Source organism: Ipomoea triloba, chromosome 5, assembly GCF_003576645.1.
Source record: "Ipomoea triloba cultivar NCNSP0323 chromosome 5, ASM357664v1".
NCBI classification, from domain to species: Eukaryota; Viridiplantae; Streptophyta; class Magnoliopsida; order Solanales; family Convolvulaceae; genus Ipomoea; species Ipomoea triloba.
In genome coordinates, this window is record NC_044920.1 from 27,573,253 (window position 1) to 27,589,836 (window position 16,584).

Here is a 16,584-nt window from a genome sequence, read left to right on the forward strand (position 1 = left end):
GGGGGGGGGGGGGGGGGGGGGGGGGGAAGTATCAATTTGACATTTTGTGTGTGCTAGTGTACACATATTTGGGACTTGAAAGCTAGTTGAGACACATCTTATGATATCTCATCTACTTATCATCTCTAATACAAGAACAACGGAGGATCTTCAAGTTTGGGATTCAAACTTATTAAATTATGATTTGTGGTTATGGATCAAAGTCACCAATAATTTTTTATTTTTATTGTAGACTAAAAAATATTTTATATTTTTATAACCCAAAATTTCTATAATAAACAAGATAAACATTCAGTGGTCAGTCAAATATTTGGTACAGATTAAAATGTGAAACGGAGTATAAAAAAGTCTAAAAAATTGGCCCAGCATTATTCACAAGAAAATGACTGTGAAGTCACTATTAATTGGAATTGGACTGAAATTAATCAATTAATTATATTTGACTAAAAATGCTCACATTTTTCGTGTTTTATATAAAAGTTGTTGGTTTCTTTGGAAATTAAATAATAATGACAAGTATTTTCGGTAGTTTTAAGAAAAATATCAAGCCTATTTATATGTGTCTGAATACCCAAAGAAAGAAACGAAAAGAAAACGTGTTACAAATCTAGATATGTGCATGTCAACACAAATTTGTAATGATTTTTAATAGTATTTTTAGCATCCATATGAGTACCATCAAAATTGTATAATAATGGTGTAGGGTGTTAAATGACAAAAATAATAGTTTGGGACAAAATTTAGAATTGTCATCAATGATAATGAATATCAGCTAAAATTAACTCTTTACTCTTTAAATATTAACTCAAAAAATATAAGTGTTAGTAAATAAGTTTTCTAAGTAGAAAACTGATGAGAATAGAAAAAATTGAAAATTAGAAAATAAAAAACATAAAACAATTTTCTAAAGTAAAAGGACCTTTAATTTTTATGACAGGAATATAATCGAACTCCACCCTAGTGCATAAAGCAAGTCGACCAAAGCCCTAAAGGCTAAACAATATTTGGAATAAGGGTCAAATACTCAAATAGATCACTGAACTACATACCAAATTGTAATTAGGCAATCGAACTCAAAAAATTACAATTGGGTCCCTGAACTACACAAAGTCATGCAATTAAACTCAAAATGACCTGTTTACCTGAAATTGTGTTGATGTGACGGTTAACATTTTAAAATATTTTTAATTAGTTATTTAAAATTTATTTTTAAAAAATAGTAACCGCCAAGCCATCACAATTTCAGGTAAACAGGTCATTTTGAGTTTAATTGTAGGACTTTGTATAGTTCAAGGATCCAATTGCATTTTTTTGAGTTCGATGGTCTAATTGCAGTTTAGTGTGGAGTTCAGTGATCTATTTGACATTTATTTCAAAATATTTTTACAAATATGACATTTACCACAACCCACCTAATTGTAAATGCCAATATAAATTGGTAAAGAATAAATGCATAGTAGTCAATGAATGTGAGAATGAATAGTAGCTTGTAGTAAAGAGAGAGGATGACAATTCCTTCACTCATTGGCAAGATGATGATGATGAGAATGACATAATACACAGTGCCCCCCTCTCCTATCCTCCATTAATATTCCTTTCTATCTTCTCATCAAAGCCAAGCCCACCACCTCACCCCTCCATTATTTCAACCCACTCATTACACCTATCATTGTTTGTCCCTTTCCCATTCCAAAGGATAATTCTCTCTTTTATTTATTTTTTTTTAAATTATATTACACGTACTCTTACTTTTTATTTATTTTTTGATATACTGATTGATCTCTGATATAATAGGGAATTGGACTTTTTATTTCTCTATTGAGCAATTAGTAAAAAATGTATGACGAGATTGAGTGTTGATCTATCGTGAAATTCATATGAGAAAAGTAAAAATCTGAATTTAATCAATAATAGAGTCATATAATACAACAAATAAATACAAAATAAGAGTTACAATATGACAAGGACACATAGACTCTTAGTAATTCATAATAGTTTTAATCCTTTAATTTATTTGGTACTATAAAATTTGTTTGTTAATTTTTACTTTTTGACACTTAACACGAATTAACTTTTTAAAAAAGGAAATGCATTATGCATGTCAATTCTTATGTCAAATAACAACCTTGATATTGTATTTTATTATTAAATTTTAACTTTTGTCAATTAATATTCTTGACTAGTTGATAAAGTATAGGTGCATAAGGTTGACAAGAGACTTGCCTTGTATAATTTTGATTAACTAACAATTTCAATCATGCATTATTCTTATGGTCGACGTAGAAACTAAAGCACTCTTGAAAGTTTTTTAATTTTCATTCACTCTGAAGTCGTAAGAAACCTAAACTTTTCGACTCGAAAGGACTTTTCTTACAAGTTTGGAGATCTGATTTTTTTTTTTTTTTGTATATTTCACAATACCAGTCAAAAGTAGTAAAAAAAATTGGTCAATTAAATTATCAGTATGTTCTCCTAATTTGCAATCACCCGTGGTTGAATTTTTTTAAGAGAAAAATATTAACCATGATTGTTGAAATATTTATAATAACCATGAAAAATATATTTATATTAAATTACCACATAAATAATTGATGGGTTTCTCTACGATCACTTTCCAGCCACCACCAACAGTGGTCCAAGTTTTTTTTTTTTTTTTTTCTTGCTTAAACTTCCTTCCACGTTTTGGGTGGTAAAAAAAAAAAGATGAAATATAAGTTTTTCAACAATGAAGTGGGTGTTATTAGTTAGTTAATAATTGAATTGTAAAGCATCATATCAATACGTAATATCTTGAGTTGAATATTTATAATGGTAAGTATAAATTGCAAGTAAGAGTTAAGTAAGAAAGGCAATTTCCACAATTCCATGCAAGTATGCAAGTGCAGATAGAGATATGCAAAGGAAAAGTTAGGAACCAAAGAGAGAAAAAGGCAAAGCCTCGTGTGAAATCAAACATGGCTTCAAAAGCAAAAGGGGTGGCCAAATATGACCGACTTTTTAACCATATTTAGGTTTTAAGTAACAACAACCTTATAAATTCCAACTTGGGATAGACATTTCAACTTTCTTTTTTAACTTTTTCCATCCCTCACCTCATTTTTCTTATCCCCTTCTCCCACTTGTTCTTGCCTCCCCTCATCAAAGTCCCACCACCTCAACTCCACCTTTTTAAAACGCTTCTCCACCGAACACAACTGTATAAGACACAAACACCGAACTTTTGTCATTACAGATCGATGAGATTTAACTTCTGTCATTAGTCCATTACACCATTACAGGTGGATTAGATTTAACTTCTGTCATTACAGATCGATGAGATTTACCCTGAAAAGTTTAGGAATAGTTGGTCGAGGAGGCATATTTTTAGTAATATTCCAAAGGTGCCCTCCAAATCTCCCATTGATCCAAGCTGGTTCCTCTTAGGCTCCACCCTAGCAATTTGACTAGCCGTCAAAATTTGATTGGTTGGGAGGAAAAAGTCAAAGGAGGAAGAAAATTCAACAATTCCCATTTCCAAGCAATCAAATCCTGACATGTCACTATTTAACATTGCATTTCTTATCTCCACACAACCCCCAACCTCTAAGAAAAGCCCTAATTCACCAATCACATATTCACCACCCAATTTTTCTTGTCATCAATTCACCCATCACAAATTTCTTTATTTTCTTTGATTTTTGTCCCAAAAAGATTCAAACTTTATTAATTTCAAAACAACCCAAAAGAAGTAAGTGCTCCCCCTGCAATGATTTTACCCCAATAATTCACCTTCACTCACCAAAAAAGAAAAAGAAAAAAAGAAAATTTCTTATTAACTTGAGCTGCCCAGACCACAGATATGCTGGAAACTGCAGTGTTGCTGGATAATCCGGGCGGCGGCGCGGTGGCGGAGCCGAAGAATGACGGCGGAGGCGGCGGCGGAGGAGGCGGGGAAGAAGAGGGCGGCAACCAGAACTCCGGTGGCAACCGGTGGCCGCACGAAGAAACGCTCACTCTGCTCAAGATTCGCTCTGAAATGGACCTCGCATTTCGTGATTCAACGCTCAAAGGCCCTCTCTGGGATGAAGTTTCAAGGTAGGATTCCATATCCCATCTCTCTCTACTGGGATTTTCTTTCAATTTCACCATTTTTGGTCCCTTTTTTCTTGTTTTTCCCTTTTCTGGAGCATTTCAGAAAGCTGTAATCAAGGTAGCTTATGAATGAATGAATATATCCCATCCTTACAACATTGATAAGTGCAAATTATTTCTTCTTCGCTTAATATGATGTTTAATCATCTTTAATCAAGTAAGATTGTTTTTTTTTTTTAACAATAACATTACATTCATACAATGATGAAGTTCAACCCCAAACTCCCTTAAACAAGGAATCTAGATGTCAATTCGACTATAAAGTTCAAACCCGAAACTGGTTTGAATAAGAGATCTGGATGTCAATTCAACTAACCAGTGAACTATAGTAATTTTTCAAAGTTTGATTTTGATCTAATTTCAAGAATGTTATAGTAAATCAGAAGAACTGAACTAATTCTTAGTAATTTATAATATGAGTCTTCTGATTGTTAGAAATATAGCGTAATAATGCTTAAGCGAATAATTTTTGAGAATTTTCTAACGGTGTTCTTGTTTGCTATATATATATGATCAGGAAAATGGAGGAGTTTGGGTATCATAGAAGCGCTAAAAAGTGCAGAGAGAAATTTGAGAATATATACAAATATCACCGGAGAACGAAGGAGGGCCGATCCGGGCGGCAAACCGGGAAAAACTACCGATTCTTTGAGCAGCTGGAGGTTTTCGACGCCATGCAGGGCGGCGGCAACAAGATCTCCGGCGACGACGCGGCGGAATTGGCGTCTCCGACGCCGGTGGCGATGATAAAGCCCAACACCAACATAGTGCAGGATTTCCGAATCGGCTTCGGCGGCGCCGACGTCCTGTCGGCGTCGACGTCGACGACGTACTCCTCCGGGAAAGATTCCGGCGGGAGCTCGGCGAGGAGGAGGAGGGAGAGGAAGCTAGCGGGGTACTTCGAGAAGCTGATGAAGGAGGTTCTAGAAAAACAGGAAAATCTGCATAAGAAGTTTCTAGAAGCGATAGAGCGGTGCGAGAGCCAGAGAATGGCGAGAGAAGAAGCCTGGAAGAAACAAGAAATCGAAAGGCTAAAGAGAGAACAACAATCCCTCGCCCAAGAACGCGCCGTCGCCGAGGCAAAAGACGCCGCCGTCATCGCTTTCCTGCAGAAAATCGCAAAACACCCAATCCTCGTACACGTCGAACAACAACAATCTCAGAACCTCGTACACTCCGAACAACAACCTCAGAAACCTCAGTCCGAGGTTCTAGAACCTCAGAACAACAACAACAACGGTTCCGCAGGAGAAACCACCCCAAGCTCATCCAGATGGCCTAAATCAGAAGTGGAAGCCTTGATTCGAATCAGAACAAATCTGGACCTTCAAAACCACGACAGTGGATCATCAAAAGGCCCTTTATGGGAAGACATTTCAGCTGAAATGAAAAAGATTGGATATGATAGAAATGCCAAAAGATGCAAGGAGAAATGGGAGAATATAAACAAGTATTACAGGAGAGTTAAAGACAGCAATAAAAGAAGGCCAGAGGACTCAAAAACCTGCCCATATTTCCACATTCTTGACTCCCTCTATCAAACCAAATCCCGAAAACTTGAGTTAAGTCCCGCACCAGATCTCCCCAACTTCAACCTCAAAGCCGGGGAAATGTTACTGCAAATCATGACCCAAAACCAGCCCGGGAAAGAGGACGGGGAAAGATCAAACAACGCCCATCAAGCCCAAGAACACGACGAAGATGAAGATGTAGATGAAGATAATAGCGAGAGCGAAGATGGGTTCCAGATTGTTGCCAACCAACCTTGAGGTTAAGGTAAAAATTCGAAATTTTTTGCCCAAAACCGTGGCACCTTAATATGCATATTCAATCATATACCATACATTGTTGGGTAAATAGTGATACAGAATAGGTGTTAAGAAGCTGTTTTGCATATTCCCTGTCCTTTGTGTCTTTACAAGTTGAAATTGGTCAGTTTGTGTTTGTTTGTAGTTTGTACCCCCTTCCCCCCAAGTACAGACCTAAATCTCATTGATTGCTTCTTTATTTATTGCAATAAAAGCATCCACAGTGGTGAAATACTTCAAATTTTGGCATGTAAGTTGTGTATCGTTTTCAGACAAAACAGATTCTTGATTGTTGAAAAGTTTAGCAGACAACATTGTCCTAAGACAGGGACAAACACAAGAATGATTGTATCTACCATTCTGTATATGCACTCACACAAAGCTTGAATTTCTCTTCTGATGATGCTTGCACTAACAGTCTAACACACAGAACAATCACTGAAGTAGCTATATCTAGGAAGAGTCTTGTATGAGAGAGAGTTGTGGACTTCACTCCATTTAATTGATTGGATTCAATATTTTTAATGTGGTTTGGTTCATGTGCATTACAACACAATTGAGTGACCTCAGCCCAATCTTAGATTCAAATATGGTATCAAGGTTTGTTCAGTCCACTTTGTGTTTACTCGATTGTTTGCCGTTCGTGGTATTGGTAGTGTCCAAGCTTCCGTTTCAGGGGAGGTTTCAATCTCAAGCTTGTTTGGTCCATTCTGAGTTTACCCTGTTGTCCGTGGAATTGGTGGCGTCCAAAACTTTCATTTCAGGGGAAGGTCCAATTCAATTGCAAGTGGTCTTCAAAATGGCCTAGTTGTCCACTTGAGGAGAGTCTTAAGAGTCCAAATTGAAATAAGATCATTAGTTATACTAGCTAATTGATTGAATTTAATCTTTTAATATAGTTTGGTCCATGTACATTACAATCTAGTGGAGTGAGTGAGCACAATCTTAGGCACTAACACTTGTCAGGATGCACTTCAAAGCTGAGGGGCAAAACCTGTAAGAACAATTTGAGGAACTTAATTTGACCTTTGAGATTGATGAGAGTCGGAGAAACTTAAATTGACCCTAGAGATTGATGAGAGTTGGAGAAGACAGTAAAACAGTTTGAAAAAAATTGTGCGAGTCTTTACATGCTTATTCTTCAAGCACCATTTGAAGGCAGTCCAAGAAGTGATCTTTCAGAGTGTCTATAGTCCTGCAATACAAGACTCTATCGTTATATAGTAGAGCATAGTTCACATTTTTATGTGGACTACTGACATAAAGTTATTTTTAATATATTAAAAATTTATTTTTAATATGTCGAATATTTATTTTTTGGTATAATACTTGAAAATAAACATTCATTATATTAAAAATAAAAATTTATCTGTCAACCTTGCAATATGGAATGTGTTCCATAATACGGAGTATAATTTGTCTTCCACTTGTGAAAAGAAGGTGCAGTCCAATTGAAGGAAGCCAAAGGCTAGATCAACTTTTTCCTCTATCTCTACATATGACGGAAGAAACAAGTTTCTATTTTTTTTTTTTTTTTCTAAAAAAAAAAATTTAGATTTATGTAATTTGAGATTAATAAAAACAAATTATTAAAATTCAATGACATGTTACCATTTTTCAATTTAATACAAGTTCGTCCACCCACTAACACTTTCGATAAAATTTTCAGTTAATTAAATTTCATTCATGTGATAAGTATATTCTTTCTTTCTTTCTTTTTTTGGAAATAATGTGATAAGTATATTCTTAAAAATCCAAACTTTGTGCACCCCAAAAAAAAAAAACCGTCGATTGGCAGGAAATAAAATTAGAAATTACTCTTCAATGAAATTCCATTAAGAGCATTTTACCTCACAAGCCCAAACTAATTTAATTGTATCCAATTGTAACATACTAAAATGACACCGTGCCCACTAGTTTAAACGAAGAAAAAAAAAAAAAGAGTAAAATTTATTAGGAATAGGTTTACCCATGCATGCACTCAGGTAATGATTATGAGTTTTTCTCGTTGTAAAAAAAGTGATATTTTTGTAAATAATTATTATTTTATTAATAGTAGCATGCACGGGGCTTTTTGGCACTGTAGAGTTTTCTTTAAATTATATGATGTACATTTAAATTAAATGTTAATATATAATGTTGATTATCAATTTATCATTACTTTTGAATTGAATGATTATAATAAAGGTTTGTTTGGATATCTAGGTACAATAATGGTATAATAAAGGTTTGTTTTGCTCGCCCCAAGGACACCCACACCTCAACCCGATAGGAAAATACATTGATAAATGATAGTAACTCACCAACATTGGGTTAGCTTTGTTTTTAGGTTATGTAATGTAGCCTGTAGGGATGTATGTGTGGGTGTATTGAAACATGAATGATGATTATGTGTTTGGGAACAAGGATATGGATACCACAAAAGATTTCATTATGCAGACTAATCAGCCAATAAATGTGAAGATGCAGATACAATGAAAATGTATTATATTGTACAAAAAAGATTTGGTCTTTAGAGCAAACCTCTACCAATACAGACACACAAGTAGACAAGGGGAAAACATATATAATGTCACAAATCTCAAATCACACAGAATATGTTGCAGAGTATTGATCCTACAAAATAATTCAAGCCCAAACCACACACAAAATGGTACAAAATATTGATCCTTCAAAAGAATTGACTCCTTCCCGCTAATACGCGTTGGCTGAAAGGAAAAGGCGGTGATCTTCTGATTGAATATGGTTTAGTATTCTGCATTGTATATAGAACACTCGACATTCTTAGCAGTGCAGAGAGTACTTCAGTTCTCCATCGTCTTCTCTAGTGTACTCGGAGGTTTTTTATCCTCTATTTGAGGCGTTGCTGGTGCTTCTTCTGTTTTCTTCTCGGGATTTTGGGTGTCCGTTGGTTTTTCTTCTGTTTTTTCCTCCACAGGAGTTTCAGATTTCTGAGAATCTTCGGTGGGCTCATCCTTCTTACCTTCTGTTGTTGGTTTAACGTCCTCTATTTTCTCCTCCTCGCAAGGTGTTTCAAGCTTCGGGACCTCTGCTGTTGATGCAACTTCTTGCGTCTTTTGTGCTTCGGTTTTTGCAGGAGCATTATCAACGACTGGAGCTGGAGTCTGCTCCTCTGCACATTTTGGCTTTTCGGTTTCTTTTGGACTGGATGCAGACAGATCAGATGATTGTTTGGTTTCATAGGTCTCATCTTTCCCATCCTCTAAGCTCTTCTCCTCGCTCTACAGAAACCGAGATGCATGCCTCAAGAATTCAAGAACTTATATCTCTCGAGTAACAAAGCACACGATATAAACAGTCGTGTACTTGATGCATATTAAAGCAAATGCTAGCAAATTTGGCGGGGAAGCCCCTGAAGGGCTATAACACCCTGCCTATCGAAAATGTGGCGGGCATAACACCTTCGCTACTATCTATAGCTTTTAGTGTAGTAGTAAGCATTTGATCCTAACAAGCGGTATCAGATAACAAAAACATATAGAATTCTCTTCATTATCACAGGTAAGAAACATATTTGACAGCCTTAGGTCATCTGTCATTCCCAAGTCTTTCACAAACTCTTTTCTCGTTACGTTATAGACTAATCATTGCCTTCCATCAATCCAAATGAACTAGATTTCGATGCTCAAGACAAAAACTATACTGTTCTAGTCAAATTTATACTGCATCTGAACACACAGCTAGAATTCGGCTGAATTTAAATACACGTGAATATCATCATGGAATATGCATCCTATATATAACAAAACACCCCATGTTGCTTATGAACAGGTACTAAATTAGAACTTAGATCTCAAAACCAACAGACAACAGGTCATGTGAAATCGAACAAGGTTGACCAATCCTTGAAATCGCCTCGTGCCAAACCAAAACACAGATAATAACATGAAGAAAAATACGAACACAGAGAAACAAAATAGAAAGAACATGAACTGGTCCCATGACAGGACTTGGCATTTTTGTCAATATAGGAAGATTCAACAAAATGGGTCATTTCCAAGATCCGGATGACCGTAAGATCCAAACCACCCAATTAAAGATTTATGTGAACCCTTAATATCTTTGTTTCCATTTAGCAATGAATCAAGAACAGATTCTACAGCAAAGAATCATTAGAGAAGAAAAAAGTAATGGCATTCCAATAGTCCATTCATGTTCAAAACAAATAAACAAACCCCACTGGCCATAACTTTATTTCTGAAATCATTAGCTCTAAACGCCAGAAAGCGACTTGTGTCCAACTTTCTTTTTCCCCGCTATAGGAGAGAAACCAAGCTAGCTTCCAATACCATAGTCTAAAATTTTTCTGTGAAACAGGAGTATACAGCACCAACACAACTGATAAAAGTTGGGAAAGTTAACATTACTTTTACTTTTATTTGTGTTTTGAAATCAAAAAAAGGTGTGATGGGCATGCTGTTTTACGAGGCACGGTTTGCAACTCATTACAATACTTAATCAAATGGGAATGGGAATACAAGAAATGATTGCCAGTGCTTGGCTAATCATGACCACAAGCCAAAAGGCAAGGGGAAAATAGTGAAAAAGGAACCACCTTCAGCTTTAACACTCTATTCATGTTTTTTTTTTCTCCTTCCTTCTACCATGTCTGTATTCATGTTCTTGATAATTAAGTGGTAAAAAAGACAACTTTTCCTCTTTCTTCTTCTTCTTCTTTTTCTTCTTTTTTGAAGAATGAATTTCATTTTCCATTCCCCTTTCATTCTTTCAAGCTCGAGGAAAAGATATTATTTCCTTTGAACATGACAGGACCCACAACATATTCAAGGCAGACAAAATATACACCAAGATTCAAGAGCAATCACTTTGGGTATTGAAAAAAGCACACAAAGTTTGAAACTTTACCATAATCGAGCAAATATCACACACTAAAACCAAGAAATGAGCAGGAAATAAATGTACCTCCTTGAACAGGTTGCTTAAAGAACGGCGTTTGTTGGCCTCTTCATCAGCCCCGGCTCCTTCTTTCACCGCCGGCAACTCCTTCTGCGGCTCAGGCATCGGAGCTCCGGCGCCGGCGCCGGCGTCCTTCAACACCCTAGGTTTGGTGGCACAACCCCCCATGTTCTCTCCCAATGAGCTTAATATCTCGCAGGATATGTATCAGAAATGCAGGATATTTTAGTGGCTGGAGAAGAAAAAGAGTTTTTAAAAATGGGTATTTTTAAATATAAAAAAATTCTCAGGCTTTTGGTGAATAGACAGAGGGGTTGGAGAAGAGGGTAGGGGAGAGGGAGAGCAATATATAGAGTGGGGAAGACAGCGATGTTGTTTGTTCCGACATTTATTCTGCCATGTTGTAGCCAGGGACACTGCTTTAATATTAATAGGTGTCCAACGTGCCTGCCTGTCTCTATTCTTGAACAAATTCATCATTTTATAAAACAATTGACTCAATCTCGAGAGTTTTTATTTGACCTTATTGTTAAATTCTTGAAAGAGAAGTTAAATCGTGAAATGTGCTTTGATGATGTGGCAGAAGATGTAACTTTATGTCCATGTGTTAGATATGATTCATAAAAGAAGGTAAATAGGTGGCCCAACTATTCCAAGTTCATTAATATTCAGCACTAATAGGAAAATTTCCATTCAAGAAAACAGTTCCAATAGCTTTTCATTTCACTTTCAAAATTGGTACTGGTGACAAAATGGTGGTGGGCACCTAGGAATATCAAATGACATTCTGTTGTGCAACAAAATTTATAGGGAATGAGTTCAGTCATTGATACAAGAAGGAGAGTTTACTTAGTTGTATACTCTCATTTGGCTTTACCAAAACTGAGAAGTTTACCAATGTGCCAATACTGTTTTTTTGAAGGCTTCTTTGATTCATTGGTTGTTGGAGCAGTCGCAGTTGTCTCTAATGCTGCTGTTTCTTCTCCTTGTGTTTTCTTCTCCTGAGGTTTCTCAACTTCTCCTTCTGTCTCCTGAGGTTTCTCATCAGTTATTATTTGGTTTCTTTCAATCTTCTCCTCCAGAGAAGTCTCGATCTCGGTTTTGGGGGCATTATCCTCTGCAACCTCTTCTGCTTCTGCTTCAATTTCAGGTTTTGGGAAATCATCTTCTGATGCAATCCAAAGTTTCCAATCAGGATTTTCGTCATCCATCCTAGTAACCTCTGTTACTTCCTTAACATCCTCTATTGTCTTCTCCACGAATGTTTCTGGCTCTGGAACCTCTGCTGCCATTGGTGCTGCTACTTCTGTCTCGGTCTTCTCCATGCATGTTTCTGGCTCTAGAACCTCTACTGCCATTGGTGCTGCTACTTCTGTCTCGGTCTTTTCCATGCATGTTTCTGGCTCTAGAACCTCTACTGCCACTGTTACTTCTGTCTCTGTCTTCTCCATACATGTTTCTGGCTCTAGAACCTCAGTTGCCACCACTGGTGCAACTACTTCTGTCTCTGTCTTCTCCATACATGTTTCTGGCTCTGGAACCTCTACTGCCACCACTGGTGCAACTACTTCTGTCTCTGTCTTCTCCACTGCCACCACTGGTGCAACTACTTCTGTCTCTGTCTTCTCCATGCATGTCTCTGGTGCAACTACTTCTGTCTCTGTCTTCTCCATGCATGTCTCTGGCTCTGGAACCTCAGCTGCCACCACTGGTGCAACTACTTCTGTCTCTGTCTTCTCCACTGCCACCACTGGTGCAACTACTTCTGTCTCTGTCTTCTCCATGCATGTCTCTGGTGCAACTACTTCTGTCTCTGTCTTCTCCATGCATGTCTCTGGCTCTGGAACCTCAGCTGCCACCACTGGTGCAACTACTTCTGTCTCTGTCTTCCCCATGCATGTTTCTGGCTCTGGCTCTGGAACCTCAGTTGCCACCACTGGTGCAACTACTTCTATCTCTGTCTTCTCCATGCATGTTTCTGGCTCTAGAAGCTCAGTTGCCACCACTGGTGCAACTACTTCTATCTCTGTCTTCTCCATGCATGTTTCTGGCTCTGGAACCTCAGCTGCCACTGGTGCATCTACTTCTGTTTCTGTCTTCTCCATGCATGTTTCTGCCTCTGGAACCTCTGCTGCCATTGGTGCAGCAGCTATTTCTATCTCAATCTTCTCCATGCATGTTTCTGGCTCTGGAACCTCTGCTGCCACTGGTGCAGCTACTTCTGTATCTGTCTTCTCCATGCATGTTTCTGCCTCTGGAACCTCTGCTGCCATTGGTGCTGTTACTTCTATCTCAATCTTCTCCATGCATGTTTCTGGCTCTGGAACCTCTGCTGCCACTGGTGCAGCTACTTCTGTATCTGACCTCTCCATGCATGTTTCTGCTTCGGGAACCTCGGCTGCCATTGGTGCAGCTACTTCTGTCTCTTCTAGCTCGAGTTGTGCAGATGCATCAACAACAATGAGATCCAGTGCCTCCTCTATGCATATTTCTGCCTCTGTAACCTTGGCTGCCATTGGTGCAGCTACTTCTGTCTCTTCGGACTCGAATTCTACAGATACATCAACAACAATGAGATCCAGTGCCTCCTGCTCTTCTATTGGGTTTTCATGTTCTTGGGGCTTGGATTCGGATGGTTCAGAAGCTTCCTTGGTTTCAAATAATTCCTCCTTTACCTCTTCTGAGCTCTGCTCTTCATCCTAAGAACAAAAGACAGCAAAAATACCTTCAATTTTGTGAATCGCACAAGAATGAGAACATAAGCATCATAAACAAAATTCAAAAAAAAAAGTTGGGATTTGGCTCTGATTTAATGTTAGAAATGCAGCGATTCCAGACACTACAGCAAAAAGTTACAGAGAAACATAGAAGAACAAAACATCAAACACTTGGCATGCATAAAATGAGAACATAAGCATCATAAACAAAATTCAAAAAAAAAATGTTGGGATTTGGCTCTGATTTAATGTTAGAAATGCAGCGCGATTCCAGACACAAATTTAACAGCAAAAAAGTTAACAGAGAAATATAGAAGAACAAAGCATCAAACACATGGCATGCATGAAATGAGAACATAAGCATCATAAACCAAAAAAAAAAGAAGAAAAAAGAGGGCATTTGGCTTTGATTTAATGTTAGAAATGCAGTCCAGACACAAATTTAACAGCAAAAAAGTTACAGAGAAATATAGAAGAACAAAGCATCAAACACATGGCATGCATGAAATGAGAACATAAGCATCATAAACAAAAATAATAATTAAAAAAAATGATGGTATTCGGCTTTGATTTAATGTTAGAAATGCAGCGATTCCAGGCACAAATTTAACAGCAAAAAAATTTACAGAGAAACAAGGAAGAACAAAACATCAAACACATGGCATGCAAGAAAAATGAAAATGCTACCTGAGTGGACAGGTGATCAGTCACAGAAGGGATAGCGTTAACACCATCGACATCTTCAAATTGGGACTCCCCCTCGACGGCGACGGCGGGGGCTTCTTCCACCCCCACCACCACGTCCTTGGTGACCTCCTCCTGTTTGCCACGATCCTCCTTCACCACCACTTCCCGCGGCAGCGGCAGTGGGATCGGGGCGTCGATGTCGTCCCTCAAAACCTTAGGCCTGCTCGCACATCCTCCCATCTCGCTGCGTGAAAAAATGAATCGAGGCGGTGGCAAGAGAGAGAGGGAGAAAAGATCAGATAGTCTTTTCTTTTCTCTCTCTCTCGCCGCTCGAGGAAGACGATGGGAGAGATGAGGGCAGTGAGATCCAAAGGGAGCTCTGCAGCTACTTTATACATGGCGGAGGAGCAATGTTAACCGTCCGTTGCTCCGACTCCGACGATTGTTCTCCGTCGCAGGCGAATTCTGACTCTACTTTATTTACCAAAAATATTAATTAACGTTAGTTAATAATTTTTGAGAAAACGTTAGTTAATAATTTAGTTCACGATTGGAGGACTTATTTTTTCCTTTTTCCTTCCCTAATTTTAAATATAAACTACTCTTAACTTTTTATTTTGTTAACGTATAACACATGATTTCTTCCTAAAAATTTGAATTCTCAACCCAGGGGCTCCCTCATATCTCGACCCGACAGAATATTTAGGAGATGTAAATTATGATAACTTAGTTGAATACGCACAAGAAACCCCTTCACTCTGAGAGGTTGCTCTTACACTACTGCAAGTGAAACTCGATCTCTGATATTTCTTCCTAAATTTTATCCATTAGACTAACTGAAACTACCCATGAGCTGCCCATGCGAGCACGTATAACACATTATTGGTTGGTCAGATTGCATTTACACAATGACGAACCCACAATGAGACAACCCTAACTGAGTTAGTCAACCACTAGACTTAGTAACTACGAGGTTTCAAGTTAAACAACTGTGAGTTGCCTATTAGTTGTCTTGATTCTAGTCGTTCAATTATTGACAACATAAACTAATTTATCTCATTGTGGTCCTTGTTGACAAGTGCTAGTGGTTAGAACACAAGTTTCACCGAAGGTGTAGCTGTAAGTTTTTCCCTAAATCAATATAGGTTCTAGTAACCCACACAGACAGTTTAGTTAGTTCTCAAGCGGTAGATTGTGTGCACGACACATAAATAAGACCACATAGCGGCAATGTAAGATTACACCAAATATGATGGGTTTATTGTGGGCAACAAACACCGATCCTCCCATTTAAAAGGGAAAGATTATTGGGGCGGGGATATTATCATATTACCCCTTTTTTGGGGCAAAAATAGGTTCTACTATCTCATTAAATTCTTTTTTTTTTATTATTATACTAATTATATATATATATGTATATATATATATGTGTATGTATATATATATATATATATATATGTATATGTATATATATATGTATATATATATATATATATATATTTATTTATTTATTTATTTAAATTTGTTAATAGTGAAAGTAATAAATTATCAATTTATTTCTTTAATTCATCTATGAATGCTAATTTATTAATTTATTTCTTTAGTTCATTGTAATGTACATTGATAAATTCGTTTGACTCTCAGTTCAAAGATCATGTTTAAGGTTGGTAATGTATCTCATATGCAAAGTTACTGAACATAAACTCAATCTCCTTCGATGGGGTGGTTACACCAAAGAAGTTGAACGTTGGTGATGAGGGCGCGGAGCTAGTGTCTCGGTTTCTTCCGTTGATCCGACGATTGACCCCTTCTCGCTCTCAACCGTTGGATTACTAGTGTTGTTTGCTACCATTTTTTGCTCCTTGTTCTTTCCCCATAATACACAGTATAGGCCTCCGATCAAGAACACCGCTCCCAGAATACTGCAATTTATACATAATTATAAACGTACAAATTAACAAAAAAATAATAATAATAAAAATGACGGGCCCCGCCTAACCCTGCGGGCCTAAACATGGCGGGGCGGATCCCTTAGGCTCGCATTAAAAGTTCACCCTGTCCTAAGGTGGGCTTTGTGGACCCTGCCCCACCAGTCCATTTTGGCAGCTCTAATTCTAGTCTATAGGTAAAGTCAGTCAAAATTCCAAAGAAATAAACTAGCTTTCAACAAGCCCAATAGTAAATTTTTTGTGTTTTTCTATGACATTAATGAAAAAAGTGATTATATGAAAAAGAGTGAAGAGAGGAGAAATGAGTTTACAATAAAATATGATTTTTTTTTGGAGAAAAAAAAAAAAAAAAAA

General features: G+C 37.3%; 4 protein-coding genes across 5 annotated transcripts in view; 1 reads left to right on the top strand and 3 right to left on the bottom strand.

Annotated features, from left to right (window-relative positions):
• Positions 1 to 3,187: 3,187 nt before the first annotated feature.
• LOC116019690 (trihelix transcription factor GTL1-like) lies at positions 3,188 to 6,297 on the top strand. The gene is made up of 2 exons (XM_031259979.1): positions 3,188 to 4,074; positions 4,649 to 6,297. Exons 1-2 carry the CDS (start codon positions 3,839 to 3,841, stop codon positions 5,898 to 5,900), a joined length of 1,488 nt encoding a protein of 495 aa, XP_031115839.1. The 5' UTR covers positions 3,188 to 3,838; the 3' UTR covers positions 5,901 to 6,297.
• A 2,052-nt stretch (positions 6,298 to 8,349) lies between these two features.
• On the bottom strand, positions 8,350 to 11,243 carry LOC116019420 (neurofilament heavy polypeptide). The gene is made up of 2 exons (XM_031259606.1): positions 10,884 to 11,243; positions 8,350 to 9,181 (listed from the first exon to the last, which is right to left on the bottom strand). Exons 1-2 carry the CDS (start codon positions 11,043 to 11,045, stop codon positions 8,744 to 8,746), a joined length of 600 nt encoding a protein of 199 aa, XP_031115466.1. The 5' UTR covers positions 11,046 to 11,243; the 3' UTR covers positions 8,350 to 8,743.
• A 301-nt stretch (positions 11,244 to 11,544) lies between these two features.
• On the bottom strand, positions 11,545 to 14,736 carry LOC116019018 (calphotin-like). Of its 2 annotated transcripts, XM_031259082.1 has the most exons (4): positions 14,282 to 14,736; positions 12,679 to 13,576; positions 12,526 to 12,594; positions 11,545 to 12,441 (listed from the first exon to the last, which is right to left on the bottom strand). In XM_031259082.1, the coding sequence occupies exons 1-4, from the start codon at positions 14,519 to 14,521 to the stop codon at positions 11,741 to 11,743; spliced, it is 1,908 nt and encodes a 635-aa protein (XP_031114942.1). In that variant the 5' UTR covers positions 14,522 to 14,736; the 3' UTR covers positions 11,545 to 11,740. The 2 variants fall into 2 exon arrangements, with proteins under 2 accessions (XP_031114942.1, XP_031114944.1); XM_031259084.1 differs by lacking the exon at positions 12,526 to 12,594.
• A 1,271-nt stretch (positions 14,737 to 16,007) lies between these two features.
• Positions 16,008 to 16,584, bottom strand: part of LOC116020504 (WAT1-related protein At5g64700-like) — a 7,653-nt gene continuing 7,076 nt past the window's right edge. Inside the window, exon 10 of the mRNA XM_031260974.1 lies at positions 16,008 to 16,203. Coding sequence (XP_031116834.1) covers positions 16,008 to 16,203 — 196 coding nt within the window. The remainder of the gene's footprint in view (positions 16,204 to 16,584) is intronic.

Coding starts and splice junctions, on each gene's coding strand:
- LOC116019690 (XM_031259979.1), top strand. CDS start 3,839: ATGCTGGAAACTGCAGTGTTGCTGGATAATCCGGGCGGCGGCGCGGTG. Junction 4,075..4,648: donor CTCTGGGATGAAGTTTCAAG/GTAGGATTCCAT, acceptor ATATATGATCAG/GAAAATGGAGGAGTTTGGGT.
- LOC116019420 (XM_031259606.1), bottom strand. CDS start 11,045: ATGGGGGGTTGTGCCACCAAACCTAGGGTGTTGAAGGACGCCGGCGCC. Junction 9,182..10,883: donor TAAGCAACCTGTTCAAGGAG/GTACATTTATTT, acceptor CGGTTTCTGTAG/AGCGAGGAGAAGAGCTTAGA.
- LOC116019018 (XM_031259082.1), bottom strand. CDS start 14,521: ATGGGAGGATGTGCGAGCAGGCCTAAGGTTTTGAGGGACGACATCGAC. Junction 12,595..12,678: donor GAAGACAGAGACAGAAGTAG/TTGCACCAGAGA, acceptor AGACAGAAGTAG/TTGCACCAGTGGTGGCAGCT. Junction 12,442..12,525: donor GAAGACAGAGACAGAAGTAG/TTGCACCAGAGA, acceptor AGACAGAAGTAG/TTGCACCAGTGGTGGCAGTA.